The 27861-nt window shown below is 44.7% G+C and overlaps 1 protein-coding gene across 6 annotated transcripts in view; it reads right to left on the bottom strand.

Moving 5' to 3' along the window:
• The window catches only part of iqsec1b (IQ motif and Sec7 domain ArfGEF 1b), a 248642-nt gene that overhangs the window by 96406 nt on the left and 124375 nt on the right, over nt 1-27861 (bottom strand). For all 6 annotated transcript variants that reach the window (XM_026169057.1, XM_026169056.1, XM_026169046.1 and 3 more), the window contains one exon: nt 948-1001. In XM_026169057.1, the coding sequence (XP_026024842.1) occupies nt 948-1001 (54 nt within the window). The remainder of the gene's footprint in view (nt 1-947; nt 1002-27861) is intronic.

The following is a 27861-nucleotide window of genomic DNA, read 5'->3' on the forward strand; positions in this document are numbered from 1 at the left end:
AGATGAAAAGTCTGCTCAGTGCAGGCAAGCCAGCCCTGGGTGGAACAGATGGAAGCTCCTTCTTTCTTATGCAATCCAGCACTAGTGAGGCAGAAATGATGACTTTTATGTGACTCCCTGGATGTCGGAGAAAACAAAACGCCTAATGAAGATCATGGGACTAACAGATGAGATTTGTAGGCAGATGGGTAGTGGGAATAACAGGAGGTCAACACCACCCCACCGCATCTCCCATCATGCCTGCTGGCTGCTAGCACTGAGACTAATATGCAGTCGCTCACTTTAAATGATAAACAACACGTATCATGTAATTATGAAACCACACTGGACATTCTTCTGTACAGTAAGTTGACTGTGTGTGTGTGTGTGTTTGTTGCCTGACAAACTTTGCTTTGTGAAAGCAATCAGTGGCTCATAGATTCTCTAAATTGACCAAAACAATGAGATTAAACGCGCTGAGGGAAGAACATGCACATGTGAAGGGCTCTGAATAGTAATAATGTTCCAGGAAATGTGCAGGAAAGAAGAAGGAGAGGAAGAAAAAACCCCACCAGTTTTCCTCAGACCATTTTCTAAAAATAGCTCTTCTGGTGTGACATCATCAGCGCTACGTAAATAAAGCCCAGCTTTACTTCTGTAGTGCAGCAGAAAAATGTTGAAGCCACTTTTTAGCCTCCAGGAGCAGCGCTGGTTGTTTTTGTTGCTGACAACATGCACACACAACATATGCACAGATCAGCATACATACAGTAAAAAGTGCACTGTGTGTTTCCTCCTTATTTCTTCCTTCATATGAAGAAATAAGAAACTAGATCAATTGCTAGGACTTAGCATTCCAAGCACACATTTTCCCTTCTCTTGATTGGATGTTTTTTGCTTCACAGCTTTAACACTTCAGCACATGGGCATAAAATTCCCATATGTACAACATTCAAATAATTACTCACGAGTGATGGTGGCGTCTGTGAATCATGACGGAGCTGGGGACCTCTGTGTCTGGTCTGGGGGGAACAGGAAAGCAGAAAGCTTAGGTACACAGCGACTACCACACAGTTAAATCTCCTACCCACTCCTTACACACACACACACACACACTGAATTAGTGTGCCACTCATTCAAGCTCAGCAGCAGTTGAGATGGCTCACGTACAGCTGACTGGTGATATAACTGCTGCTACACATCGCACCACAAATTCTCCACTTAATTTATATTCATGCAAATAGACTAGAAATGTTTAAAGGACTAGATCCTGTCTATGTAGTCAACATCAGGTCACTGAGGTGCTGGCAGAGGATTGGCCTGCTGGTCAATATGAGGGCTGGTCCACACTTCTGATTCAGAGCTGATGAGTCCCGTTACAGTGAAACGACTGTGCAAGTACAGACCTTAATCTCAGTTAATGTGGCTACAGTGAGAGAGCGCTGCATCAAGGAAAAACTAGAAAACCTTCTGTAGATTTCACAGAACTTAAATATAGCATTTAATTTATTAGTAGACTCAATTTGCTTCTCTCAAATGTAAATGACCCACTCACTGTTTTGATCCCACTCGATCTTGTCCGAACATATGGACATAATTTCCTAAGGGATTATGAAAGTAGTCTGATTCTAACACTAGGAAGGCCCAGAGCCCAGCCATTTGGCTTTTCTACCTTTAAAACCCGGAGAGCAGCCAAATGGCTGGTAGGCTTTTAGCTAAGCTTTAGCTTCAGGCAAGTGGAAGCTAAATTGGCTAGTCATTCATATGTAAATTGGGTTGTTACCTGGGAATTCTGGAGGGAGGGGAGTGGGGGTGTGTGGATGAGGGGGGGGGGGAGCTGCTAAAAGCGGTGAGCTTCCTTTTGTTTCATCTTGATGCATTCTCAATCATCCAGGGAAACAAATCTCCAAAAGTCACCAACTTGGAGTGTTTCAGTTTGCCATCTTAGGGAGAAATCAACACACATGGGTGTATGTCCTTTGTTGCTGAGATTTATTGATAAAAACAGTACAAAAAATCAACCATTTGTACACATTTTTACAAATAATTATAAAAAGTGAGTGAGTACATTTCAACATTTTCAGCAATCACTCACAATCCTGGCACTGCCATGGTATCTGTAGTCTGCATTTACCACATGTGTATCTGTTGCAGTGAACACATCGCACAGTGGCATGATTGTTCTTGCAATTGTGTTTGACCTGACACATGGCTCTTTTTCCAGGGCTCGGTGTGGAGGGTTGTGTCAAAGGCAACTGTTCTTTTCTTGCCTTCTTCGCAGCTACATGAGAGTGAGCTAACTCCCTTGCAAGCTCCACCAGGAAGTCCACCCGTCTTTCCTTCGTCCCGGAGCATGCTTGATACAGCACATGTGCATTCAGTGCTGCCATGTCAATCATGTTATAAAACACGGCAACTGGCCAGCGCCGTGTTCCTCTGCGGACAGTGTACTCCCGAACCATCTGGTCCATCTGGACCATCTGGGTTTTGTGCCTCGCCCCGCGCTGAAACACAAAAACGTGCTCCCCAGGATGGAAGCTGGCTCCAGCAGGTTTGTGAGGACCTCAGAGCTCAGCTTCAGGGCCTGCAGGGGGATGTCTGATCACAGCTACAGCTGCAGTTATTATATGATATAGCTGTTTACAACTAACATTTAAACTCTCCATTCCTTCAACCTCTGCTGCCACGCTGACGGCGTATGCGGCCAAACGGAAGAAGACAGTCTATATTCTTAGCAGCATGCACGGCGTGGTTCAGACTGATAACACTACCAAAAGGAAGCCAAACACTGTCACCCTTTACAACAAAACAAAGTGTGGCGTGGATGTGATGGACCAGATGGTTCGGGAGTACACTGTCCGCAGAGGAACACGGCGCTGGCCAGTTGCCGTGTTTTATAACATGATTGACATGGCAGCACTGAATGCACATGTGCTGTATCAAGCATGCTCCGGGACGAAGGAAAGACGGGTGGACTTCCTGGTGGAGCTTGCAAGGGAGTTAGCTCACTCTCATGTAGCTGCGAAGAAGGCAAGAAAAGAACAGTTGCCTTTGACACAACCCTCCACACCGAGCCCTGGAAAAAGAGCCATGTGTCAGGTCAAACACAATTGCAAGAACAATCATGCCACTGTGCGATGTGTTCACTGCAACAGATACACATGTGGTAAATGCAGACTACAGATACCATGGCAGTGCCAGGATTGTGAGTGATTGCTGAAAATGTTGAAATGTACTCACTCACTTTTTATAATTATTTGTAAAAATGTGTACAAATGGTTGATTTTTTGTACTGTTTTTATCAATAAATCTCAGCAACAAAGGACATACACCCATGTGTGTTGATTTCTCCCTAAGATGGCAAACTGAAACACTCCAAGTTGGTGACTTTTGGAGATTTGTTTCCCTGGATGATTGAGAATGCATCAAGATGAAACAAAAGGAAGCTCACCGCTTTTAGCAGCTCCCCCACCCCCTCATCCACACACCCCCACTCCCCTCCCTCCAGAATTCCCAGGTAACAACCCAATTTACATATGAATGACTAGCCAATTTAGCTTCCACTTGCCTGAAGCTAAAGCTTAGCTAAAAGCCTACCAGCCATTTGGCTGGTGGCGGGTTTTAAAGGTAGAAAGGTAGAAGCCTGGGACTGCCAGTGCTAATGATATAGTAACATTTAACAGTATTCTATAAAAATCCTCTTTTGCCTGATCCTTTTTGAAAATAAAATGTTAGAATAATTATGCAAAAAAAATAAAAAATACTCCGAAATACTTTTTCATTACAGTACATGCCTCTCCCTACTATAGGTCGCCTTCTTTTCTGTCTTTGCTCTACTCTTTCTACTCACTCCTAACAGCTCCCTGAGCCTGGCTCTGCTGGAGGATTCTTCCTGTTAATAGGGAGTTTTTTATTCTCACTTTCGCCAAGTGCTTGTTCATACGGGGTCATGTGATTGCGCTATATAAATAAAATAGAAGTGATGTAGGTGATTAACACTTTGTTTGCAGTCCCTTTGTTTTTTCTTATAGGTATCTTACTGAATATAGACTGCACAGGAGTATTCATTACAAAAGACACTGAGTAATTCCCTTCTGGCTGTGTAATGCACTTGGACTGTCTTGGCAATGTTTTTGTCTTTTCCAAAGTTTTTATGAACTTGTTTTCTTCACATGGCATTTTGAAACTCTAGGTCAAGGAACAGTGTTCAGAAAAATGGAAAAGATGTATGTTTCCGTTGACTCTTCACAAGTGCCATAGGCAACCAGCACCGATGACTGCAAAGTTTTACTTCCCAGTTGAAATGCATCGGTTTTAAGTTGCATTTCTGACAAATGCATAACTGAGCCAGCTATACTTTGATTTGCGATTGAACCCTGACTGCAGTGGTTCGGGAAAAAAAAGAGTTACCTATGTATAATCCGTCCAACCAGCTGGTCACATCTTGTAACCTGCTAAACAAAAGATTATCAAGGTAAAGGAATCAGAATGACACAACAGAGTAAGCCTGGGTAGAAATGGTTCCACACCTTTCTTGTGTGCTGGCCCTTTTCTCGTCGAGTCGGGTTAAAAGCTTTCAAGAAAGCAGGTGAGGAAACGCTGGTTTTAGCAGGAATGAGGTGACTGCTTCTCAGTGACACCTTCCATTAAAGAGTAGAGCAAGAGTGAAGTTGTGTAGCATTGTGGAAGATATATGCCCCAATCACAGAGTGGGAAAGGGGGGAGTGAAGACAGTCACAGAAGGCTGGAAATAGGCAGGGGGAGGCAGGTAAATTGCTTAACAACAAAATAAAAAGCTGTACTATCACTCAGCTGATAACAGAAATGCTGAATATGCTTTGTATGTATCACATGCCGCTGTGCTCGGCTGCACATCTCTCACAGGAATACACAATGTGCAGGAATGACTGAACTTCTCTGACATGACAAGAGGCAAGGTAGAAAGAAGCAGTGAAACATCAATCACAGATGAGGCATTTAAAGCAGTTGTCATGACAATAGCAATGGCTGAAAGCAAAGATCCTTTTCTTTCCCTCTCTGGAGACTTGGTGACATTCAAATAGCAGACATTGCTGCAAGTCCAACAGCCACGCCTCGCTTGGTGAACTGTGTAGTTTTAGCAAATGTGTCCGATTCAGGTTGGAAATGTTTTCAGTCTGCTCGGTCAGAAAGAAAGGTGGGGGTATAGGTCGGGGTGTGTTTATCACTTTGATGGATTGCGACAGATCAGTAACAGCATGTTACATCTGATTCACTACTAAAACCCACAGACACAGACAATCCACAGCATTCTCATAGGGCTACATCACTGCTTGTGTTTATCATCAGGAAACAACAACTGCAGAACTGGAAGGGTTATTATTATTATTATTATTAAATTCTTTACTTAAACAGATCTCAGTCTCACTGAGATTGAGACCCGTGTGCAAAAAGGCATACACAACAATTGAGACAGACATCTACATAATAAATGACACATTACACTTATTCACAAATTAAGAAAACAAGAGTAAGAGTCGTTCCAGACAGAGAAATACAGAGAAATACAAGTCTTTAAAAAATCAAAAGAATTCAGCTTCATTGTTTGAAACTAGCAATTGCAATCACATCTCATTAGCAAAGTGTTTATGGACATCATGCATTAAGGGAGTCGAGGGCTGTTTTCCTACACTTACTTTCAGCTTACCAAGGGGTCACCACAGCGCATGAATCTGCATGTTTGATTTAGTCTAAGCTAAATGAAACATTAATTAATGACAATATAAAAGATTCAAACAATAGATAAATGCATTGGAGGTTCACTTCCTAGCTGCTCCAGCATGTCAAAATATCCTTGGTCAAGACACTGAACCCCAATGTGCTGATCACTGTGTGTGCACAAATGTTAGCCAGGCTGCTTGGGTATAGGAAAAACACAGAAAATATATAGTTGAACGGTACTTGTAGTAAAAAGGGCTTTGAATACTCAGCTAGAGTAGAAAAGTGGTTTTCCTTTAAGGCAGAATTGTGTCAGGGGATGACATAATCATTTGGTTCTGATACTGAGAGCAGCAAACATAGATATGTGGCTGTGAAGCATTCCAAAGTGATTCAGGATGACAGGAGAACAATCAAACCGTGCACATGGGAAGGCCTGTGTGGCCTTCTGTCTTGTGCCGAGATTCCTCAACTGATTCTAATCAGAAATAAGGTTACTCTGTGCAGAAATAACCTACCATTATATAGCCGGAAGAGATATTTATGATTAATATGCCTTCTGGGATAAGGCCAGGTCTTCTTCTGGTCAGTTGATTAAACAATAACAAGAGTAAACAATAACAAACATCAAAAGAAGGTTGTAATATCAATTCAAGAGCTACACAGAAAACGTGACATAGAATCTTAATGTCTTATTTTTTCCATTCTTATTTCTATAGCTTATTTTTACACTAGTCTTATCAGAAGGAGCTCTTAGTCCAGTTTATCTAAATTCCATATGGTTGGTACTAGGGACACGATGCATTAGTCATACTGCTAGGCAAGCATTAAGGCCCAGACATGAGGCCCTTTCTTGATCAGAGAAAAAAGCCTGGGGCTCACAACAGCAACAACATCACACAAACACATAATTCCAGTTACTGCAGTACCCTGCTGGGAGTCAGGAGAACACGAAGCAGGATGGGAAAGAGGCTGTGAAGAGGAAGCTCAATCATGAGGTTCTTTAGTGCAGTAGATGATATGGCAGTTTATTGAGCACAAGCTTTTCTGTGGGAAAAACATTTTGCAGATTGTGTCATTGTTTTGCTAATCACTTCAAGGCAGTAGCAGGAAGGATGGGAGTGAATGCACGGCAATAATGAACTCTGTGTTTGTGTATGAGCACGTGTGCACGAGCATATTCTGGGTGTGAAGGAAAGTTAGGAGCTAAGAGGCAGTTCCATCTCTGCGGTCACTGTCTCCCTCCTCCGGCTGTCTTGCCTCACATCTAGATCAGAGCCCAATCAAAGCTTCTCTACCCAGGATCACATGACCCTTTTACTGTGACTTTAATATCATCAGACAAAGTCATTTTTTGTGTGGTGACCCAGCATACAAAATACAACACTGTACAAAAGTAAATGTAACACAACAGGAAAAATAGCCAAGCAATACTATAAAAACGACTAAAACTAACACCTTCTGGAAAGCACCACAGTTTGGAAAACACAATAAATAAAACACAATATAGAATAGTTGGCAAAGCCTGGCGACATAATGTAGTTTCATAAAATCTGTAATTAATATATTAATGCCTTTAGGCCTGTTACTACAGCTTCACACACATTTCCCTCAATGACGTTGCCAATACAACATGTCAAGTATGTGTTGTGTAACACCAAGTGAGAAGGTGGAAGAGATGGCGTGAAATAAATCTGTTGGCTCTGTTAGTAAGCAGTCAACTACAGTTTTTTACCCCTCAGTTGTAAAAGGCTGAATATTGCTGTCACCCTGCTGGGCTGGTGTCCGAGTGTGGGGGCAGTGTGGACACCGAAGTTTCCGACTGCGATAACTTGAGAATGAGGTGACAAAGCTCAGTGACCTTGATCTAAAGGTCAGAGGTCTAAGTTCAACTTTTTGGAAAATCTTGTGAATGCGATAACTCCAGAAGGAAGTCAGCTAGAATTTTGAAATCAATAGTATAGGTGTAGCTACTACCAACCTTGGACGAGTTCTTATCTCAGTGACCGCGACCTCAGTCAGCGGTTATGTTTTCTGCAAAGTTGGATTTTGAAATCAATAACTGAGTCACTGAAGGCTGAGGGGTAGCACAGGCAGTCAGCAGCATTTATCTAAAGATGTAAAACTGTTGCCTCAGGTCTTAATTTTAATAGAATCGGTTTAGTTCAGCTGGGTCTCAAAGATTTAGAGACAGTGAAAGTTTATCTTAATCATGTGCAAAGCTCTTGACAAAGCGCCAATCATCCTTAAACACAGATTAAAATACTTTATTTAATGTTAAAAGTGTCATTCACACCAGAGAGATTGACTGCTCATCTTTTGGGTTTTGCAGCCAACTACTTAAATGGTTTGGCTCATTCTAAATTCTTTTATGAGTCTTGTTTAGGGCTGCCACGATTAGTCCACGAGTCATGATTACATGATTACGTCAGCTATCAAAATCGTCGACGACTAATTTAATAGTCGACATGCCGTTTGAAGCTTTGTAAGATCCTGAAACAGAAGATAGCAGCAATACATCCACACACACACACACACACACACACAGATGTATAAGTCGATTTATTCAGGAACAAATAAAATACTGAGAAAAGCCAAACAATAACATTTTAAAATGTTATTTTTTGGCTTTTCTCAGTGTTTTATTTGTTCCTGAATAAATCGTTTTGGCTGAGATTAAAGTTATATAGTTTTTACACAGCTTGAATAAACGTCAAACAGAAAACTGATTAAACAAAAGTGTGAGATGGTGGAGAATTTACTCCAGTGTCCTGTTATATTTTAGATCACAAGGAGCTGAGTTCATTAAACTCCACTGAGACAATCTGCAAATTTCATTAAAAGTTTAATAAACTATCATCTTGTCTTTATTTTTAGTTGGCACATACCCTAAACACTTCAAGCTGTAAGCTGATAGTTATGCAGTGCAGTAGGTTGTGCGTTTTACGTCCAATGGATGCATGATCTGATTAGTCGACTAATCGCAAAAATAATCGGTGACTAGTCGACTATCAAAATAATCGTTTGTGTCAGCCCTAGTCTTGTTTCCAGCAGCTGCAGCATTACGGCATGCTACCTGCCCAGCACCAATCAGCAGACACTGTAAGTGCTGAACAGTCCCTTCTTATAGTAAGAGTGTTGGAAGTAGGAACAGAATATGTTGTTGTAAAGACTTAAGCGACTTCCACAAAAGCAAAATCTGTTACGGATGAATGACCGGGTCACCGACTGGCATCACTGAAATGCCAATGGCAAGCAATGCTGAGTACCTACTCAGAAACCATGTGACAGGGTTTTAGTAGATTCAGGGGAACAAGTTTTATATGTGCTGGCTGGAACGTTAGGCAACTTTAAAGTTTTGTCTGTTTTGTCTGTAACAAGAACATTACTGATGCTTTTAAGGCTTAATTAAAAGTTGATGAAGAGTTTGTGTTTAGAATGAAATCCTAAATTCTAACAGCCCTGACTCAAAAGACATGGTGCCAGTCAGTCCTGTTGCCAGATTTTTGGCAAATAGAGTCCCTAAAATGATGTTGCTCCCTCCTCTTTGCTGACACTTTGGGGCTGTGCAAGATCATACAGTTGCACATGTTTTATTAACTTCATGAGACAGCCAAGCCGAAAGCAGTTTTCAACATATCAGTGCAGCGAGCATGTACGCAAAAAAAAGTGACAAGGAGCATACAGTGGGGCAAAAAAGTATTTAGTCAGCCACCGATTGTGCAAGTTCCCCCACTTAAAATGATGACAGAGGTCAGTAATTTGCACCAGAGGTACACTTCAACTGTGAGAGACAGAATGTGAAAAAAAAATCCATGAATCCACATGGTAGGATTTGTAAAGAATTTATTCGTAAATCAGGGTGGAAAATAAGTATTTGGTCACCTCAAACAAGGAAAATCTCTGGCTCTCACAGACCTGTAACGTCTTCTGTAAGAAGCTTTTCTGTCCCCCACTCGTTACCTGTATGAATGGCACCTGTTTGAACTCATCATCTGTATAAAAGACACCTGTCCACAGCCTCAAACAGTCAGACTCCAAACTCCGCCATGGCCAAGACCAAAGAGCTTTCGAAGGACACCAGGAAAAGTATTGTAGACCTGCACCAGACTGGGAAGAGTGAATCTACAATAGGCAAGCAGCTTGGTGTGAAAAAATCAACTGTGGGAGCAATCATCAGAAAATGGAAGACATACACGACTACTGATAATCTCCCTCGATCTGGGGCTCCACACAAGATCTCATCCCGTGGGGTCAAAATGATCATGAGAACGGTGAGCAAAGATCCCAGAACCACACGGGGGGACCTGGTGAATGACCTGCAGAGAGCTGGGACCAACGTAACAAAGGTCACCATCAGTAACACACTACAACGGCAGGGAATCAAATCCCGCAGTGCCAGACGTGTTCCGCTGCTGAAGCCAGTGCATGTCCAGGCCCGTCTGAAGTTTGCCAGAGAGCACATGGATGATACAGCAGAGGATTGGGAGAATGTCATGTGGTCAGATGAAACCAAAGTAGAACTTTTTGGTATAAACTCAACTCGTCGTGTTTGGAGGAAGAAGAATACTGAGTTGCATCCCAAGAACACCATACCTACTGTGAAGCATGGGGGTGGAAACATCATGCTATGGGGCTGTTTTCTGCCAAGGGGACAGGACGACTGATCCGTGTTAAGGACAGAATGAATGGGGCCATGTATCGTGAGATTGTGAGCCAAAACCTCCTTCCATCAGTGAGAACTTTGAAGATGAAACGAGGCTGGGTCTTCCAACATGACAATGATCCAAAACACACCGCCCGGGCAACAAAGGAGTGGCTCCGTAAGAAGCATTTGAAAGTCCTGGAGTGGCCTAGCCAGTCTCCAGACCTCAACCCCATAGAAAATCTGTGGCGGGAGTTGAAAGTCCGTGTTGCTCGGCGACAGCCCCAAAACATCACTGCTCTCGAGAAGATCTGCATGGAGGAATGGGCCAAAATACCAGCTACTGTGTGTGCAAACCTGGTAAAGACCTATAGTAAACATTTGACCTCTGTTATTGCCAACAAAGGTTATGTTACAAAGTATTGAGTTGTATTTTTGTTATTGACCAAATACTTATTTTCCACCCTGATTTACGAATAAATTCTTTACAAATCCTACCATGTGGATTCATGGATTTTTTTTTCACATTCTGTCTCTCACAGTTGAAGTGTACCTCTGATGCAAATTACTGACCTCTGTCATCATTTTAAGTGGGGGAACTTGCACAATCGGTGGCTGACTAAATACTTTTTTGCCCCACTGTAAGTGCCCTGTTTCTTGTTACAAAGATGGTTAATTTCACCATGGTGACCCTCCGATGTCACTGATATCATCTGAGAAAATGGCTACAAAGTTTTAATAATGGTATGACTAAGTCAGAGTTGTGAGGCTTCACTGTGTGTGTGTGTGTGTGTGTGTGTGTGTGTGTGTCTTGCTGAGTGTGTGTGGAGTCACTAAAACTGATTGGCCCAACAGATGGCAGTGTGTTTTCACTGATTGAAGCTTGTCCCACATGTCCCACTGGACCTCTGCTTCAGAGCAAAAGGGTAGTGTCGGCACATTGTTAATCTAAAATCTACTTTCATCATGCCTCACATTAGGCCAAAGGCACACCTGAATAATTTATTTTCTATCTCTAGCCATGGAAATGGACCCGTCTTCACACTACTCTTACGTCAAGATACCATCAACTCTGATTTAGCTACAGCAGACTGGTTTAGTTGTCTGATTGGAAGCAACTCAAAGACTGTGTGTGTGCCAATATCAGTCCAGAAACATTAGTACTATATGTATTATGTATATGTGTTGATGGAGTGTAACCTTTAAAAATAAAAGCAGTTGTAGACATTGATCCATATCAGAAACTTCAGCTGCCTATACTTAAGCAGCAACTTGTGGGACTAAAAAGTGAAGGCAACGTGGAAGTGCTAAAAACAGTAGTTCCACTAATAGCCACTGGAGACAGAAGCTAGTCAATCCCATAGACCAGTGATTCCCAAAGTGGGCGGAATGGGAAAAAAAAAAAAAAAAAAGTATGCTTGGACACTGCTAGCATAATGGAAATGCAAAGCAAAGCAGAGGTTGAAGCATTGCTAGATATGCTTCCAAGCCAAAGACTAGAACATATGATGAAGCATATCTTGCCACTGGATTCACCTCCACGACAGTTGCCGTGCCAAGGTAGGGATCCCTGACAGAATTTTCCCTGCATCGGGAGCACACGCTGGGATCTCCAAACAAACAGTATCCCAAATTCTTGATTTTTAGTTCACAAACATTTCTTATAACGACTAAGGTTTTAGCTCTTTGTTCAGGAAAGTTATAGGAGGATAAAAATAATTATCAGGTAAAACGTCCTTCGTTTATTAAAATAACCCTGTCCAATACCACGTGAGAACAATAAATATATAATTTTTTGTTGTAACCCTCAAACTGAATGGTAATGTAATGACACTCACTTTTCACAAAACTAAAATATCACTGCTTCCACGCCCAATCTGTAATGGAGGTGGAGTAAACTGGATCCGCACTACGTGCCCAGCGAATGCTCCCTAAGTGTGGGGAGCGGGTTTTGTCGGGGATGCATACCTTGGCACAACACTGATCCTGCCACAATTTGTATTCCCAGTTCAAGTCACGGACAAACTGTATCCCACAGTTGTTTATGTTTTTAAACCCATTTTGCACATTTTTTTAAAAATGTATTGATGACAATGTTGAATATTATTACATAGTGGAAAAAAAACAAAAACAAAAGAAACCCAACAAACTATACCTAGCAAAAAAAGTTTGGGAACTACTGCCATAGACTATCATGTTGAAATTCTTAACTCTACAGCAGCAGTAAGCATACTCCGAGTCTGGTAAAAAAGCAGGTTCCCTCTTCCCAACAACTCCACAGTGGGTCATTTTTTATAACTCCGTTATACTATTGTTTGAAAATTAGGGGCTTGGCCTTTTGGATATTCAGGTCTGCAAAAACAGGGACATAAATCCTCTTGTTATCTGCTAGGCTTTACCTCCAGTAAAGCCTAGCAGAATCATTGAACTACACCATGATCGTAGTATTGATGTCTTTTAAGGTATTTTTCTAGAAATTATCTTAAAAAATAATATGACATGCTGTCAGTTACTGTATCCGGTTGTTCAGTCTGACGTCACTAGCCGTGTCTGGGTCTAAACTCCGCTGCAGGTCCATATATCAAACGATCACTATAGCATTACTGAGAGTTGAAAAACTGTCTAAAGTCTTTCATCTTTAATAAAATGATCAGCGTTCTGCTCTACCAGGTGTAACAATTGAGTTTAAGATAAGATAAGATAAGATAGAACTTTATTAATCCCTCGGGTGGGTTCCTCTGGGAAATTCGACTTCCAAAAAGCACAGCAACGACCGAAGTTACAGTTACAGAATTGTTATATTGTAACGTTCACAAGAACCAGACGGTTGGGGTCTCAGTTTGTCCGTTTATTTGGCACATAAGCCAGCGGGTTGTTAACTCAGGGGGAAGCGCTCTCGAACTCCACCTCTCTTCAGCCTGGCACACACACAGAACAACCAGGTCCCACCCACCCCTTCCTGTACACCACAACCAAACATGAATCTTAAAGGAACAACAACAGTGTGCAGAGATCACCAACATGTCACTGTACAATAACACTTAACCATCGTTACACTGCCCCCCCAGCAATAAGTTCCTCGTCCCCGAGGGAACGACACAGTCTCTGAGGCGGGGTGGTAGCCTACGTTCCCTCCTTGACCTCCTGAGCCCCTGAGGTGGACGCGGAGCTTCGGGGCTTTGGGGTGGAGAGTCCGAGGGAGGGGAACGCAGCCCCGGTCGGGGGTCCCTCTGAGCAGGGTCACGGACGCTCTGTACACGTCCCTCTGGAAAGGAGGGGAGGGACTGCCCTCTGTAGGGGGCCATCCGGTCTCTGTGCAGCGCTACTATCCTCCCCCTAGGAGGCAACTGCACCCTGTAAACAACCTCCCCTACTCGCTCTAGGACGCTGCAAGGCCCCACCCAGCTGCTATCCAGTTTAGGACACCGTCCCTTCTTCCTCTTTGGGCTGTAGACCCACACCAGCTCCCCAGCATGGAAGTGCCTCCCCTTAGTGGTGATGTCGTAATTCCTCTTTTGGCGCAGGCCTGCCTTCGCCAGCTGCTCTCGGGCGTAGGAATGTGCAGAATCCAGCCGGTCCTGCAGCTTCCTTGCGTAGTCCCGGCCCGGTGGTGCCTCTGGCGCGTCTGGGGGCTTCCCAAAAGCCAACTCTGCAGGAGTTCTCAGCTCTCTCCCTAACATGAGCAGGGCAGGCGTACATTGGGTGGAGTCCTGTACTGCCGACCTGTAGGCCATGAGGGTAAGGGGAAGATGGTAATCCCAGTCCCGTTGGTGTTCTGAGGTAAGGATGGCTAGCTGCTGGGCCAGCGTCCTGTTAAACCTTTCCACCAGCCCATCGCTTTGGGGGTGAAGTGGGGTGGTGCGGGTTTTCTTAGTCCCAAGGCGTTCACACATGGCAGCAAATACCTTGGACTCAAAGTTACGCCCCTGGTCACTGTGGAGGGTCTCTGCTGTTCCAAAGCGGCTGAACATCCCCTCCACTAATACATCAGCGACCGTCTCAGCCTCCTGATCTGGGATGGCGTATGCTTCCGGCCACTTGGTAAAATAGTCCATGGCCACAAGAACATAGCGGTTTCCTCTGTCTGTGCGAGGAAATGGGCCCATGACGTCCACAGCTACTCGCTCCATTGGGGCTCCTGCTGGTTGCTGCTGAAGCTGAGCCCGGGACTGGTCCTGTGGCCCTTTGTGTGAGGAACATGCATCACAGCTGCGGCAAAAGTCCTCCACGTCCCTCCGCTGTTGACCCCAGTAATAGCCCTGGCGGAGGCGGCGGAGAGTCTTGGAGACCCCAAAGTGGCCGGAGCCAGTGCTCCCATGGCAGGCTTCCAGCACAGCTGACCTCAGCGACCTTGGCACCACAACCTGCCACCTCTCCTCCCCCGTGGCAGGATCCTTCCAGGCACGCTCCAACACCCCCTCCTTCAGCCTGAGAGCTGCAAACTTGGCCCATAGCCCCCTGGTACAGATGGAAAACCCAGTGACCTCATCCCAAAGGGGTTGCTCCCCCTTCTCCAGCCACTGCAGGACCGGCAGCAGGTCCATGTCTTGTTCCTGCCGTGCCCTCCACTCCGCTGCATCCACCATCAGAAGAGCCCTGCAGGCGAGCTGTGCTGCTCCGTCTATTGTCGTGAGTTCCCGCTCTATTTCCTCTCGCTTCTCACAGTAACGGCAGCCAGCTGCAGCACATGGGCGACGAGAGAGGGCGTCTGCGTTAGAATGGTGCGTCCCTGCTCTGTGCTCCACAGTGAAATTGAAGGCTTGGAGCTCCTCCAGCCAGCGAGCCACCTGTCCCTCTGGCTCCCTGAAAGACATCAGCCACTGAAGGGCAGCATGATCAGTTCTGATAACAAATGCTGTGCCGCACAGGTAGTACTTAAAGTGTCTCACCCCCGCCACCACAGCCAACAGCTCTCGTCGTGTGACACAGTAGCGCCGCTCACTCCTGTTCAGGACCCGGCTGAAGTACGCCACCACCTTCTCCCCTTCCGGCCCAACCTGCGACAACACCGCTCCCAGCCCCACATTACTTGCGTCAGTGTCCAGGACAAAAGGCAGGGCGGGGTCAGGGGGGGCAAGGACTGGAGACTCTGTCAGCGATCTGCGGAGGGTGTCGAACGCCTGCTGACAGTCCCGGGTCCAGATGAAGTCACGGTCCTTCTGCAGCAGGTGGAAGAGTGGTGCGGCTATGGAGGAAAAGCCCTTCACAAACCTCCTGTAATAAGACGCCAGTCCTAGGAAGCTTTTGAGCTGTTTCTGGTCTGCTGGTGTGGGCCACTCGGTAATGGTGTGAATTTTTTCCTCCAACGTGCTGATGCCCTCACGACCCAGCTTGTGGCCCAGAAACTCCACCTCCCTCCTCATGAAGTGGCACTTGTCGGGGTGCAGCTTCAGGCCTGCAGCTGCCACCCTCTCCAACACTTGTCTCAGGGCATCCAGGGCAGCATCAAAGGAGCTCCCGTGCACTAGAAGGTCATCCAGGTAAACCAGACACCGTTGCCGTGGGACGCCAGCCAGCACACTGTCCATAAGCCTCTCGAAGGTCGCAGGAGCATTGCAAAGACCAAAGCTCAGGACTTTGAACTGCCATAGTCCCCTGTTAGTGCAGAAGGCTGTCTTCGGTCTGGATTCCGGGGACAGTGGCACCTGCCAGTAGCCACTCCGCAGGTCCAGGGTGGAGAACCAGGAGGACCCGGCTACTAAGTCGAGAGACTCATCAATCCTGGGAAGGGGGTAAGAGTCCTTCTTCGTCACTTTGTTGAGTGGTCTGTAGTCCACACAGAAACGCATCCTAGGACTTTTTTTCTTAGGCACCATCACCACCGCGGAGGCCCACGGGCTATCAGATGGCTCTATGATGCCCGCCTTCATCATTTCACACAACTCTCTGTCCGCAGCCTCCTGATGAGCCAGGGGCAGGCGGCGTGGGCGCACTTTAATAGGCTGGGCATCCCCGGTCTCAATGACGTGCTCTACCAAGTGTGTCAAGCCAACATCACTTTCTTTCAGGGCAAAAATGTCACTAAACTCTTTTAGTACCTGCCATAGACTCTCTTGCTGCTGTGGAGTCAGCCCCTCACAGTTCTTTGACCAGATACTCCTCACTGCTAAGAGCCTCTCCTCCTCCTCCGCTCGCTGTTCTGCTGGCGGGTCTGCAGCGGTCTCTGCAGTGGAGGTGGACGCCGCGGCAGATGCTGTGCAGACCGGGGGAGGAATAAGCGGCACCTTCTTCCCATCAGGGGTTACGAGGAAGCCTTTGCCTAAGTCCAGTACACCGCCAATGGCTCGTAAAAAATCCAGCCCAAGGATGCAGGCGTCCTGCACGTCAGCCACCCAGGCAGCATAAGACACACCGAGGTCCCCCACCTTGAACTGGAACACTCCCCTCCCTCTCATTGGGGCCAGATCACCGGTCACAGTCTTAAGTTGCACATTAGTCGGTTGCACAGCAGCTCCGGTTGGGACAATATCGGGTCGGACCAGCGTTGCATTGGACCCCGTGTCCAGCAGGGCCGTACAGGACACCCCCGCGATCGTCACTGGAACATGGCAAAAGCCGCCAACCTGGGTCCAGCCCACAGCGATGGCCGCACCGGGTGGAGGTGGCAGTGGTGTGGGGATGTCGTTCTCCCAGGCCCGTGTACTCCTACACGGGCCCGTGGGCGTTTCCCTGAACCGCTGCAAGCTTGGGGCACTGCCTGATGAGGTGTCCGGGTTGTCCACATCCCCAGCAGCTCTGTGGTCGGCGGTGTGGGCCAGCCCGAGGGGAAGGCGACTGCAGCGAAGCCGCCTGCACCAAACTGCACAAGCCCGCTGGCGTCTCCATCTGTTCCACAGGTGCTGACACAGCCCTCACCACGTGTGCGTCATCAGCGCCCCCAGAGGATCCTGCAAGCATCTCCCTCTCCAACGCTAGCTCCAGGGCTGCACTGAGTGTGGCTGGCCGAGCAAGCTGAGTTTGCATACGGAGCTCTTTAGGGCTCAGGGCCTGCAGGAACTGGTCCCGAGCTAACTCCGCTTGCACTGATGGTGGCATGCTGTCATACGCCCTCCGGCAAAGGCACTCGATTTCATGGGCCAAAATGCGGAGGGGCTCGCCTGGCAATCTGCGTCTGTTGTGGAACTCCGACCTCAGCAGCACTGGTTGGTTATACTGCCCGAAGCGCCTCTGAAGTGCTCCGACCAGAGCATTATAATCTCCCCTCTGCTCCTCGGTCAGCAGCAGCAGGCATGCAGCTGCATCCTCACACAGACACAAAGCCAGTTGGAGAGCTTTATGTTCCTCAGACCAGCCAGCTGCGACAGCTAACAGCTCGAACTGTGCGATAAACACTTCCCATGGCGTCTTGCCGCTGAACTTAGGCGTTTTTATATTCGCTGCAGCTTGCTGGGCGCCGCCATGTTTGTTTACATCACGTGACGGCGCGCCAAGCGAGGTCGACTCCTTCCCGCCGGAATCGCGGCCGCTGTGCGAACAGTTCCCGAGCCTAGTCAAACCTGGAGAAAATCCAGCCTCGGCAGACAGCCGCAGCGCCGTTTCCCTCACTCCATGGGCGGGCGAGCGCGGACGAACCTCCCTCTCCTCCGTCTCCTTCTTAATCTTGCCCGGCAACATCCTCGTCTCGTAACGGCAAGCGTCGCCAGCAACAGGGTGTCGGGCGTTCTGGGGTTCTTTTTTCTTTCTTCACTTCTGACACCAATGTAACGTTCACAAGAACCAGACGGTTGGGGTCTCAGTTTGTCCGTTTATTTGGCACATAAGCCAGCGGGTTGTTAACTCAGGGGGAAGCGCTCTCGAACTCCACCTCTCTTCAGCCTGGCACACACACAGAACAACCAGGTCCCACCCACCCCTTCCTGTACACCACAACCAAACATGAATCTTAAAGGAACAACAACAGTGTGCAGAGATCACCAACATGTCACTGTACAATAACACTTAACCATCGTTACAATATATATATATATATATATATATATATATATATATATATATATATATATATATATATATATATATACACACACACACATATATAAATACAGAGACAAATATAAATAAAATATACAAAGGGGATAAATAGAATAAATAGGAATAAAAAATAAAAATACAAGTGAATTGCACATTTCAAGTATTGAGTCTATTGCACTGTTGACTATTTACAAAAAGTATTGCACAAGGTATTGTACAGTGAGGTGAAGAGGCACTACAGCTTAGTTGTTCCCCCCTCCTTTGTCCTGTTTAACATCCAGGCATCCATGAAAACGGAATTTATGACATTTAACGGAGTTAGAAGTTAGCAGGGAGTTAGCTCGCTAGCTTCTATCTAAATACAATATAGCATGTCCTGACTGCAGGGTTTTGGAAACAAATTAAAACGTACAGCTCTGCTATCACTTCCAGCATAAATGAAGACAGAAAACTAAACAGCAGTGACGTTTGTAAGGTTACTGAAGTTGGGCTAGCTGGTATATAATGATGTGCAACGTGACCGCTAGCGACACAGCTATGTTAGCATAATATAAACAAGCTAACTTTTTTTCCACTCGATAAAAGTTAACGTGAGTGTTCTCGGTGATCAGGAACAAATGTAATCGCATGGCAGGATGCTGTAAAAGGACCAAACTTCAGCCAGGAGAACAACTGAGATAATCCATCCACAATACGAGGTTAGTCATTCATATACTGCTGCATGGGCTGGGCTGTAGTTACATCCTAAGGTTTTAAAAACTGAGCTTAAATAAATGATTAGTGGTAATAAAAGCCGAGGGAGGTCAACAGGGATCACTGACTGTTTTAGGAGCTTTTTGAGATCAAATAGAAGAAAATACATAACATTAAACATGTTAACAACACAAAAGCCATATTAAACGCAGACTACTTTAGACCCGGAAGTAGGATTCGTCGCGTCATCACTGAACAACCGGATAGCCCATCCCGTGAGCAAATCCCTGTGAGCAAGCATTATCCTGTGCATTCTGTGGATGCAGTTTGCTAACTGGCCTGCTAGCTTAGCTTGCTGGCACTTCTCCTTCTAATTAAACTATGGTCACTTTTGGCACCAGAACATAAGGCTTCACAATGCATGTCCAAAAACAAACAGGTAATATCTCAGATGTCCATCTTTTATATACAGAGATGTCACAGTTTAATAAAGTAAAAGAAAACAGAAGTTTCTCATTAACACGGTAAAGATTTCATCCATCCATCCATTTTCTTCTGCTTATCCAGGGCCGGGTTGCGGGGGCAGTAGCCCAAGCAGAGAAGCCCAGACCTCGCTCTCCCCAGCCGAGGAAACACCAAGGTGTTCCCAGGCCAGCTGAGAGATATAACCTCTCCAGCGTGTCCTGGGTCTGCCCCGGGGCCGCCTCCCTGTGGGATATGTCCGGAAAACCTCACCCAGGAGGCATCCTTGTCAGATGCCCGAACCACCTCAACTGACTCCTTTTGATGTGGAGGTTTTACACTCAGGTCTCTCTTCACCACAACAGACCGGTACAGCATCCGCATCACTGTGGCCGCTGCACCAATCCGTCTGTCGATCTCCCGCTCCCTTCTCCTATCACTCGTGAACAAGACCCCGAGATACTTAAACTCCTCCACTTGGGGCAGGAACTCATCCCTGACCCGGAGTGGACACACCACCCTTTTCCGGCTGAGGGCCATGGCCTCAGATTTGGAGGTGCATTCCCACTGCTTCACACTCGGCTGTGAACCGTTCCAAGGCGAGCTGGAGGCCATCACCCAATGAAGCCAACAGAACCACATCATCTGCAAAAAGCAGAGTTGAATGCCTTCTCCAAGTCCACAAAACACATGTAGACTGGTTGGGCAAACTCCCATGCACCCTCAAGTATCCTCGAGAGGATAAGAGCTGATCCAGTGTTCCACGACCAGGAACAGGAGTGTTCCTCCTGTATCCGAGGTTTGACTAACGGACGGACTCTCCTCTCCAGCACCCTGGCATAGACTTTCCCAGGGAGGCTGAGGAGTGTGATTCCCCTGTAGTTGGAACACACCCTCCGGTCTCCTTTCTTAAAGATGGGGACCACCATCCCTGGTCTCCCAGTCCAGGGGTACTGCCCCTGATCGCCATGCAACATTGTAGAGACGCGTCAACCAAGACAGCCCTACAACATCCAGAGCCTTCAGGAACTCGGGGCAGACCTTGGCCACCCCAGGGGCTCTGCCACCAAGGAGTTGTTTAACTGCCTCAATGATCTCGCCCCCAGAGATTGGCAGTTCATCCCCTTCATCCCCAGACTCTGCTTCAGCCACAGAAAACATGCCAGTGGGATTGAGGAGGTCCTCAAAGTATTCCTTCCACCACCCGACAATTTTCTCAGTCGAAGTCAGCAGCAGTACACCCGCACTATACACAGTGCAGGTAGAATACCGCTTTCCTCTCCTGAGTCGCCTGACGGTTTGCCAGAATCTCTTCGAGGCAGTCTGAAAGTCTTTTTCCATGGCCTCTCCAAACTCCTCCCACACCCGAGCTTTTGCTTCAGCCACCGCCTGCGCCACATTCCGCTTGGCCTGTCGGTACCTGTCAGCTGCCTCCAGAGTCCCACAGGCTAACCAAGCCCGGTAGGACTCCTTCTTCAGCTTGGTGGCTCCCCTCACCACTGTGTCCACCATTTGGTTCGGGGATTACCACCACGACAGGCACCAACTACCTTGTGGCCGCAGCTCAGTGCAGTGGCTTCGGCAATGGAGGTGCTGAACATGGTCCATTTGGACTCAATGCCTCCCCAGCCTCCCCGGGTTTCTCTAAAAAATGTGCGTGGCTTCTCATGTAATGCTGGTGATATCTAAACTGTTGGCTGCTAATTACCAGGCAGATAAGGCCTAATGTATATAACTGCATCCAGTGCTTTTTAAAATACACGGAGAGAAATTCCACAGCTAATTTATTAAATCAGTGCAGCCATTGAAGACAAACACTTTCACTGAAGTGTGAAAGAAGGTGCTGAGATGTGTATGCCAGGGTTAGATACCCTTAAGCAGTGCACTCACTCAATTACAAAACACTTTTCAAAGGCAAAACAAAATCTATCATGCCTGAAACATTATATTTTAACCTGCAAAACACAATGATCCATAATGGAAATGATTTGATAGTGATGAGTAGAGCTGTTCTGAAGCATGCAAAGCTGAAAGCTGGTACTCTCCGGCCTGTTGAGCCAATGCCATCGCCCTCCCTATATACACACTATCACCACATCCTATTAACATCATGTCACAGCCAGACAACAATGTAATGATGATTAAAATGATACTAATCGAAACAGCAAAAGGCGACCATTATCATTACAGTTAATTATCTCCCATTCCAGTGCACGCAAAGTGTGACAGCGAGCTGTTTCATCCAAGCGAACAAAGAGTAGAGCAATCACCTGAGTCAGAACAATAGAGACTACGACTCCACAGGAGGTGTATGTGAATATTTCCCTGTGATTCTCACAGTTGGGGGTTTGCAGAAATCCGACTCAACATTTCTGGGATCCTTTAATGTGCGGGAATAATTTGAGGCAGAGACATTCACAGCCGCAATGAGATTTGGTTGTTTAAGATTTTGCAATATGAAAACGGCATTATCTGACAATCAGATTAGGAGCAGGGTAATATTCACAATGTAAGCCAGTGTTGCAGGGAAGATCCATTACTAGTGTGACAGAGGCAGACGAGGGATGCATTTGTCATTGTGTTTACAGTGATCAGTCAACTGATTGTATGGGCTTCAAATTGAATCACAATTGAACAATTTCCAAGGTCAACACCAAGAACAACTTCATCTTCAAAGGATGTAATCCAATTTGCCTTGACTTCTACCCTTTGGCACTTGTAAAATCTTAGTGAGAGAAGGCAAGCATCATTACTCCCCCAGTAACCCAGTCAAACTATCAATCTGGCCTTGGACCTGCATCTTACCCATTTGTGTCCTTCAATAACAGATTGAGGGAAGACTCTGAGAACAAACAGTGATCTCTTTCCCTGCTGTCATCCATCCACGGATGTAGCCTAATCCCTCTGCACTGAGACAGGCCCCGGGGTAAGTAAACAAATGAGACTATACAAAATGCGACAAAGTATCAGTATGACTGCCTGCACCAATAAACTGCTTCCCTAAAACACAGCAATCAGAAATTCTGTAATAATTGCTCATAAATAATTAGGCATCACTGGTCTGTCAAGCTTTCCATTTCTCTAGACACACTGCCCATGACACACTGTCCTGAGCAATGTAGCTAGGATTATGGGTAGGATTGGGTTAGGTTAATGTTTTACAGCAGATATACAGATATATACAAAGTTATACAGATATACTCTCACAAATCATCTCATTAAGTACACCTTGATAGTACTGGTTGAACCTGCTTTTGCCTTCGGAAGTGCCATAAGTCTTTATGGCATCCGATGAAGGATGACACTTTACTGATGAAGTTTTCAGGTTTAACGGCAATAAACCCTCAATCTCACTGTAAGAGCTGGCAATGTATACACAAAAACTGCGTGCAAGTAGAAAATCCACACTCTTACAATCTTAAACCTTTACAACACAAACTAACCTTCTACATAAAATTTAACAAATGTAACCTCTGTCACAGAAAACATGTCCTTATCTTCGTCATAAACATACCTTGCGCCTCTATCAAGGGGGCTGCTAATGACAAAATAAATCTCCATGGGCTCCGTTAAACCAGTTTTACAGGGAGTCGTCCCTTCAAAATAATAGCTTCAAAACTCAAACAGAAAGCTCATAGTAGATAAAGGCAATAAGTGGCAAAATAAGGTGCAAGGAACTAAATAATAGTATTTAGGGTTATTTACAAATAGATTTAACAAGGTCCTGACAGTGCTGGAAACATTTCTCAGAGATTTTGGTTCACAGGAACAGCATCATACAGATAATACAGATTTGTCATCTGCGCATCAATGAAGCAAATCTCCAAGCCTGCACATCCAACTCTATTGGATTGAGATCAGGTAAAAGCAATTTAAGTGCAGTAAAGTCATTGTCATGTTCATGAAACCAGTCTGAGATAATGATGGTCTACACTGAGTTGCTGCCAAGTGATTGGCTGGTTAGATATCCGTGTTAACGAGCAGATTTACCTAACAAAAAGGCCGGTGAGTGTTTAATGTCTGTGGATTTTTTTTAAAGGACTTACAAACACAAAATCTACAGAAAACAAAAACTTCTTTCCACATGGGCTGAATCTTTACTCAAGCAAAACGAGGTCACACACAACACACAACATCTCAGCTACACTGCTGATCAAAACAAGTGATTTGGAAGTAGGCTAATGAATGCAGAACATTAGAAACAGTTTCCTCTGTTCCTCTCAGCATTACTATAGATGTTAGAGGAGTGCTGAGTGAAATACACACAAAATCATTTTGTTTCTTCCTTGCTGCGCAAACAGAAACACACCAATTGATTAATCTGCTCTGAATCATTATTAATTTTATGCACTGCTAAACACGGCAATGAACAGTCATATATCTTTGGGTAATTTCCGCGTTTGCCTTCTTACCCAGGTCTAAGTAATCATACAAAGTAGCTGATGTAAAATGTAATGTAGCCATCCATGACTGTCTAACACATAGCAGTTTAAATTAAGGATGGATACTTATTAAAGTAAAACAAGATTACTAAACTTAAAGTGTGCAACAAAATATCAACTATGATGGTTACAGCATGAGTCTAAACATATGTAAGAGAGTGATACGTCCCTAACATATTGCTCTAAAAAAGTCTTTTGTCAGGGGATTAGAAATAAAACATATTAATATCAGCTGTCTGGGAGAAACCAGTCAGTGCCAGTGAAAGCAGTGCTGCCCACCGCTGGATTAGGTCAATGAAGACCACCATGAATTTGGTTCTAGTCAAAGTGATACTCCTACTAACAGTTAGTCAGACTATACATCTGTCCACTGGTCAGCGCATAAGTTAAACAATGTGTTCCTGATGTCCATTCCCTTAATGATCCTCAAGCTATTTGTGTCCACCCCAGGGCCTCATGCCAGCTGTACTTACCAACAAACCATTAAGTATTCAGTGTTTTACCCACTGGACATGTAAAATCTATGAACGTTTCGGTAGTTAAAAATATTTTTCTGACTCACATAATTTTGCAGGATGAATTTGCACCATTGATTTTGTGGCTCAATTTGGAATTTTCAGATTTTCACATGTGAATAAACAAATCTGATCCACATCTACCCCTTTATCTTGCATTTTCACATAATTTCAGAGTAAAACTGTGAAGCCAAAATGCATGTAAGAGACTTCATTTAAAAGGTAACATGTTCGAATTTCTTTTACAGTGCCTGTTTAGCATGTTTCTAAAATGGAACTCTAACCCTAGCCCCACTCCAACAGGTTCCCCAGCAGCATGTTAAACTATACCACAGTGTATACTATACTACTGTGTGTGATTGAACTGTATTGTGCGTAATACACACTCCAAGTTCATAAGTAGGATGACTAGTAAGACTCTGAGTCTTCCAAGGTTACAAAGCTGCGATGATGACTTACTAAGGTACTCTTCACCCTCCAGATTTCTGATGACTTTTCCAGTTCCAGTTAGTGAACACAACACCAAACCTCTTCAAATCAGAGTTTTGTGTGATGATCCAGAGGTCTTGGAAGCAAACTAAAATATTTATTGTTTTTCAAGTTTAGCAAGGATATGATCTGAATGACAATGGTGACGTTTGCATATCTCTGTCTTGCAACAAAGCACAGCCTAGTTGTGCCCAAGAGTGCAGCTTGTGGCTCAGAAACCTATTGACTGTGTGTGATGTTCACACACCTACACACACACACACACACACACACAGTGGACGCATCTCACTTAAAGCTGCTTAACTAAGTCTGCTGCACTCAAGCTTACATCCTGTCAGACTACTTTAAGAGAACTTAGACTGTGTTTTTCCTTTTAAAAAGGAGATGATCCAAGTCTCACATGTTCATATCCTACATTTCTATTTAATTTCACAGTGGCTGACAACATCTTTCATTTGGAAAGCTAAGGCAGGATTATACATGTTATTGAATTACAGTGCCATGGCAATTCAGTTTTTGGTCCTCACAATGAATGGATCCACTTTATGCCCTTGCTGTGCAGATGACTCAGTGCACTACACAAATCTATCATCACATCCTCTGCATTCAGTGCAGAAAAGTGGAGCAAATGAGAGCTTAGATGTTGGTAAAGAAAGAAGAGGGAGGGAGATAAAGAGAGCATGCAGCACTTTCTTCTTCTGCAGCAGTGGCAGCAGCACCCCAGCAACAGAACTGAAATGATCACTTTTCTCCTTCCTTTTAATATATAGCGAACAAGGAAAAAAGCTGTCAAACTGCCAACAAGTGGGATTTTTCTTTGTCACAAAGCGGTGACTCCTTCAACCTATAGATGAGACCTTGGTTAAACAGGATATGGGAAAGATCCCAATGTTAAATCTTGTTGCCCAGAGACAGTGAAAGACTACAGTATGTTTGGCAGAGTGTGAAAATAGAGCTGTGGCTTTAATGCTGACACTTGTTAGCAGTTATAGTATATGAACTTACAGCAGAGTCAACCATTACCCTACGACAGCAGAGACCACCCGAGATATCTGAAAGTTTGAGCTGGCTGGGCAGCTGCTGCTATTATTGTCCAATAAGAAACCAGCATAGCTTGAAGCTGAAGCCAATGTAGTATTTTAAAGTGCTCAATGCTAGCATTTAGTGGGGGCCATTCAATAAAACTGCCTGTTGGGATGTGAGGTATCATTTTCTAAAACTAGAGATTCTAATGTACTTGTCTTTTTGCTCTGTTGAGCACCTCTGTTAGAGCCATTTAGCACTGTTCTGTTACTCTGTACAAACTGCTCTGGAACAGCCTTCTCCTCTTTGAACATGAACACTATGACAAGTTTCAGAAAACATCCTAAATTCTAGTTAATGGGGCATGTGTGCGAAAAGTCACCCCCTGCCTTCCTTATGCTGGACCAGGTAAGATTCTGGCTGCAAATGTAAATCTATGAATAACAACAACCTTAACATGTAAGTATCACATTTAAATTGGTTTCATCTGGGTTACATTAACTCAGCTCTTATTTAGTAACGCTAGTCACTCAGACCATATGGATCATTTACCCCACAGTGTAGTCACATCATGTGTTTTAAAGTGTAGTAACAATCCAGTATAACTATAATGTTGTATTGGCACTGTTCAGACCCAAACCAGGATATAAGAGGGGGAAGAAGAGACAAGTAAGGTAATCTGGAGCTTGTGGATGATAGCAATGATTAAAGAAGACAGGAAGTGAGCCATGTGCACAGAAAGAAGAACAACTCTAAGAGAATTACAGCTGCAGGCATGACAGAAGACTTAATGTGCCTATTATCCTGGTCTCAAGAAAAAAAGTGAAATAGAGATGAACACCCATATCTTTAGTGTGGATGGCACACTGAAAACGAAAGAGCAGAGCTCCTCAAGCTTTGGCTGCCTGGTCTGAGCTGACCTTGGGCTCCAGGCGGGAAGGATCCACAGCAATGGAAGCTGTGAAAAGAATTATTTAGCTGAAAAGCTCAGTCTCACTCACATTTTTCACTTTTGCTCAATCGTCTAGTCTCTTTCTTTTCATTTTTTGATGCTTTACTGAAGGACTTCTATCATTATCTCATTGTTTTTCCTCAACTTTATTTTCCCTCTCTATCCTTGAGCTCAAACTGCCTTAAACACTCCTCTTCTGTAACCATGGCTACAATTGATCAAATATCCCAAACGGGCGGTGATGGAGTTTAAATCACTCTCAGCAGCAGTGCTCAAGGCATTCGGTGGAGGCTTTGCATGAATTTGGAAGACTGAGAAGACCCCATTTAATGTTATAGCCTAAAGTAGCGCCACATTTGCAATGGAAAAGCTTCAGATTGTGTTTGTGTTATCCAATTTGGATGTTTACACACCAATGCATCTTCTGTCTCTCACATGTACTTACTACAGGGTAACCAAGGAAAATGTTTCAAAAGATTTCTGGCAACATCCAATAAAGCCCATGTGGATATTCCATGTTGCACTTGATTATAGAAGTCAGACCACAGAAATATGGTTTATTCTATTACTGTTTATTACTCGCTTAATTCAGTTTTATTTATATAGCACCAAATCATGACAGTCACCTAAATGTGGTTTATACTGTAAGGAAAAGACCCTAAAACAATACAGAGAGGCAGCCTCCAACAACTCAGGAGGCAGAATAAAAAACAGAATCAAAACTAAACCAAAATCTAGCCATATACCAAAAACTCGCTACAACAAATCATTGGTGAATAATCACTAAAAGAAACGAAAACTTAAAATAAAACAAGAATAAAGAACAAGAATTAAATAAGAATCTATAACTCTGAAACATAATCCAACCTTAAGACCATGATAGTCTATCTTTTATGTACAGTCTTTGCTAAAACATTACAATTTTCATTTAGACTGCTTAATTTAATAAGACTGCTATGAGATAATATGATGTGAAGGACAGATTGGTTAACT

Source organism: Astatotilapia calliptera, chromosome 5 (assembly GCF_900246225.1).
Source record: "Astatotilapia calliptera chromosome 5, fAstCal1.2, whole genome shotgun sequence".
NCBI classification, from domain to species: domain Eukaryota; kingdom Metazoa; phylum Chordata; class Actinopteri; order Cichliformes; family Cichlidae; genus Astatotilapia; species Astatotilapia calliptera.